Here is a 5,097-nt window from a genome sequence, read left to right as displayed (position 1 = left end):
AATAATAGTAATTTAAGTAATGGAAATTCATATTTTGGGCCTAGTCCCAAAAAGGTTCTAAGTGCTGTACAAGGCAGAATTATCTCTCAACTTGTAAAGTTACCTGGCGGTCCGACGAGTCGGGTCTGTCAGGGGGCCCCGTCCAAGATAAGTGTTGCCTCATCGTGGTCCTGAGTCCGACTGAATTAGGCCTGGGCAGGACTTGGACTTGAGACTTGAGACTTGAAATTCTCGTGCCCACCAAGTAGTGTTTGAGACCAAGTATTTAGATCTGAGCAAGTCCAAGTCAGACTTAGCAAATTATCCCTCAATCAAAAAACAAAATTATTTAAACGCAGAGTGCAAACTTTGAGTATAGATCTAGATCTAGACTCAGTGAACCAACGTCTGAAGAAATTATGCTCAAAACTGGTATGTTTCTAATAAATTTCGTGTTTTCAGTTGGTGGTTTTAATTCAAATACATCTACCACCCCTACTACTTGCTAGGACTTGCCCGTCCTAGGCGGATTGGTTGAGTCCATTTCCTCGATAAGGGGCTATTCATGTTACATGTATACCTTATTACGTCCCCTGGACTTGAAACTGGGCTTGAGACTTGCGGGTCTCAGGGTGTTAGGACTTGAGACTTGAAAATCCAATTTTTTTCAATTCTGCCCAAGCCAAGACTAAATATCTCAGTGAGTCTCTCAGACGATCTCCACCTATTTCCCGCGGAACCCTTGACGTCATCCAAGGGCGTGCCACTCCCTTAATTATCTTGTCCCCATAGTAAAAATAAGAGTCATGTCCCTTGACATCACATCAACTTAGCTGACAAATCAAGGGAAAGAAAATGTACCTTAAGTTATTTGTGAGACTTTAATTTAACAACACACTTACACTTGCGCGCTCACACATGCACACACACACACACACACACACACACACACACACACACAACACTCCTTGACCCACATACATTCCGGCACACCAAATGTACCTGAAGGCTTTTCACTAAACTAAGCTAGATGGTAGAAGTGCACTTTGAACTTTATTTCTCTCACCACTAACATCTGGTAGTGATTGTGACCTTTGACCTTATTCTGGTGTTTATTGGACATTAGGGATATATAGTACACGAACCATCTAGTGTTTATAGGACGTTATGGACATGTAATACATGAACCATCTAGTGTTTATAGGAAGTAATTGACATATAGTACATGAATCCGCTTGTGTTTATTGGACATTAGGGATATATAGTACATGAACCATCTAGTGTTTAGAGGACATTATGGACATGTAGTACATGAACCATCTAGTGTTTATAGGACATTACGGACATATAGTACATGAACCATCTAGTGTTTACAGGACGTAATTGACATGTAGTACGTGAACCATTTAGTGTTTATAGGAAGTAATTGACATATAGTAGTACATGAATCCACTTGTGTTTATAGGAAGTAATTGACATATAGTACATGAACCATCTAGTGTTTATAGGAAGTAATTGACATATAGTACATGAACCATCTAGTGTTTATAGGAAGTAATTGACATATAGTACATGAACCATCTAGTGTTTATGTGACGTAATATATAGTAGGCCTACATGAACCATCTAGTGTTTATAGGATGTAATTGACATATAGTACATGAATCCACTTTGTGTTTATAGGACAGTGTTGCCCTATAGTATATGAACCATCTAGGGTTTATAGGCCGTAATGGACATATAATAGTTGGACTTTTAAAGTTAATTTACAATTTTTTTTGGGTGTATTTGACTTCATTTGATAAAGCAAGGAATTGAACGGAATTATAATGTTTCGTATGTTTCCGTCAGATGATGGAAGTTAACAAAACTGCCGCTTTTTCTTTCTTTTTTCTTTCTTTTTTTTGGGGGGTTATTAAAATTTCAGCTTTCTTTTTAAAGCTGTTTTTTTGTTTGTTTGAATGATGTGTTTTAATTTGAGTTTGCAATTTTTTTTTTCTTTTGTTTTTGTTTTTAAAACTTTTTTCACAACGTAATTTTGTTTTTAAACTTGGCAAAAATGTGTGTGATGTGATTCTCAGAGTGCTAGTGCTAGCAAAGAAATTAGGAGTTTGAATTTCTCCCACTCAGATGCTTTTTGTAGCGATGTATCTACCTGTATTTCATTTAGAGTAGGCTAGGTATGTACATATAGTAATAGGTCTTTAGATGACCATACTGGTACATAGATGAAGTACTGTGTATTGGTCCTGAACAAATTACAATGATTATGACTTCCTTCTTAGTGTTCTGTACTTTCTACTCTGATGTATTTAAATTGAATTCAAAAGATAAAGAGAAAAAAGAAATCAGTTTGTGAAAAACAAAAATCTGAAGTGGAAAATTGAATTTTAAAGTTGTAAAAAATGTGATATCAGATAGACCTAGTAAATTAATGACAGATCAAGTCTTCCAGTTTAAAAATGTTATGAACAACGCAGTATAAAGTATTTAAAACTGAACTTAATGTACGCTTTTTAAATTAATGTTATTCTCACCGTCTTCCAGTGTAAATCTATTATGAACAACGGCGTATTTAAAACTGAATTTAAAGTTCTCCTTTTCTATGTTATTCTCTTTCTTAATCTTCAAGTTTAAATCTGTTTTTAAAAAAAGAATAATTTAAAACTGAATTTAACCTGAACTTTAAGTAATTTAATTCTCGTAATCTTCAAGTTCAAATCTATTATCAACAAGGAAGTATTTCGATTTGAATTTAATTATTAACTTTTTCTATTTTATTCTGGCTGTCTTTCTGTATAAATTTATTATTAACAACAGAGTGTATTTAACGTGAACTTTTTCTAAATCTATTCTTGCAGTCTTTCTATTTAAACCTATTACTAACAGCAGAGTATTTTAAATTTGAGTTTAATGTAATTTTTAAAAAATGTTAATCTCGTTGTCTCCCATTTAAAATCCATCATTAACAACAATTGGAAATTGAATTTAACACGGATCTTTTTCTTTAAAAGTTATTCCTGCTGTCTACCATTTTAAATCTTTAAGTAGTAGCAGCAGACTAGGCCTGTTTGAAATTGAATTAAACGTGAACTTTTTCTAAAACTGTTCTGGCAGATTCCCAGTATGTATGTAAATCTGTCACTAACGACAGAGTATTCAACGAATACTTTGTTTGGCGACTTGATGCCCTTCGCTTTATTTTTAGAAATTTGCTTTTTGGTTTCTGCTGAACTTGAGAGTTTTGTTTCGCTTAGCATAAGAGCTATTGGGATTGTGCTACATTCTAACAGAGGCGACAAAACTTATTGTGTTGAAAGTAAAAGTTATCACGGCCTAATCCCTATTGTTTTGTTCCATTTTGCCCAACTTGTTCTGTGCCCCCTTAATTAATGAATTACCTAAATTTTGTTGATAAGGGTGTGAAACACTTTCAATTATTTGCAGCCCCCCCCCCCCCCCCCCACCCTAACCACACCGCCACCACTCCTACCACTGTGTATTCCTGAGTAAACGTAAAGAGAAGTGGCCCATGCCATGCAACAAAATACTTACGTTTTTGTCCAGTGTCCCAAAATATGTTGAGATGGCACAGGGAAGTTGATAAACAATAATTAATCTAATGTAGATGAAGAGAAATTCGTCAAACTGTGACTTGAATAAATTGTGTCTTTGTCGATTTCAAGAAGAAAAAAAAAAGAAGATGTTTTTCAAAAGTGTGGGAATCGGTTGAGATGTGCAGATTTCTACATGTAATAAGAACAAGCATCACCACCATGACTCCTCCACTATTTGCTCGCAGTGTTTTCATAAACCTGACAATCAACGTTGGCTTCAGGCTCTCCAATAACAATCCAGAATATCCCGGCACTGTCCCAGATTTGTCAATTGAGAATTCGAGATGGTTATCATATACACGTTGTTAATATACGTAATCTGGAGATTTCATGGAGCTCCCTGTCTTCCCGAGACCCCAGTTGTTCATTCAAGTAATTCAAGTAATACGTAATCTGATATTATAAATGACGTTGAATGTCTCTGATTGGGCTTTTTGAAAAAGTTGGCAAGCATGTAACTACCATGGTCATTATTTGCCTTGGATTCGACAATCGAGAATTTGAGAGCTCTATCGCATCCTACGTGACACTGAAACCCAGCTCCACCTAATGTAAATTAAAATTGTTCATTTCTATACAAAATTGGTCACTTTTATGCACAAGGGGCTATCCCAAAAAATGCTGTTTTGAGAAAATCAAAGGTGAAGTTTTTGGATTCTTATTCAGCTTCTTTAAAAGACAGAGTTTTTTTCTATAATCAAACAAATATACACACCAACTGAACCAAACTTCTCCTATAGGTAGGGCAATATCCACTTTTGGTGTAGTTTAAGATTTCTGGAAACCCCCTTGAAAGCGACCAATTTGATGTAATTATTATAACACTGAGTGGCCCTAATTGAGTTTTGAAAAAAAGTTGGCAAGCCTACAGTAACTGTCATGGTTGTTCGAATGTTTCTTTAAAAAAAAATGTATTTCATGGTTTCTCTCCTTTCCTCCGTTGTGGGTGGTTGGCGGGTGCTCTGGTGTGGTTTGCTCCTTCTTTCCTATCAAACAACTATCATCCTTTTTTCCCCTTCTTTTAAAAAATATTTGTTACTCTCTTGTAGCACATCTAATCTTCGGCACTTACATGACCTTATTGTGGTGCAAGTGCCGTAAAACACTTACTAAACCTTACTAAAACTAACACCTTCCTCCGTCGGGCAGGGAGTCGAACCTGATTTCCACCAACACCATCCTGACGCTGGGCCACCTGGCCGTGGTGGTGAAGGAAGAGCCCAAGCTGGTGGAGTCCATCCTGCAGATCTTCCAACAGAGGTTTTGCTCCCCACCCTCACAGCTTGACGTACTCATAGTGGACCAGATGGGATGTATGGTCATGGCTGGATGTGTAAGGACACTTTCTCTCTCTCTTCTATATGTCTGTCTGTCTGTCTGTCTGTCTCTCTCTCCCACCCTCTCTCTCTCTCTCTGACTCTCCCCACCCTCCCAGCTGAATGTGCTTATAGTGGACCAGATAGGATGTATGGTCATGGCCAGATGTGTAAGGATACTTTCT

General features: G+C 36.7%; 1 protein-coding gene across 1 annotated transcript in view; it reads left to right on the top strand.

The window, feature by feature from the left end:
• LOC101862548 (phosphatidylinositol 4-kinase alpha) overlaps positions 1-5,097 on the top strand; it is a gene marked incomplete at both ends in the record, with an annotated part of 42,133 nt that overhangs the window by 26,042 nt on the left and 10,994 nt on the right. The window contains 1 exon segment of the mRNA XM_013090394.1: positions 4,746-4,929. Coding sequence (XP_012945848.1) covers positions 4,746-4,929 — 184 coding nt within the window.

Source organism: Aplysia californica, unplaced genomic scaffold (assembly GCF_000002075.1).
Source record: "Aplysia californica isolate F4 #8 unplaced genomic scaffold, AplCal3.0 scaffold01254, whole genome shotgun sequence".
Lineage (NCBI taxonomy): Eukaryota > Metazoa > Mollusca > Gastropoda > Aplysiida > Aplysiidae > Aplysia > Aplysia californica.
This window is presented reverse-complemented; position numbering and strand designations above follow the sequence as displayed.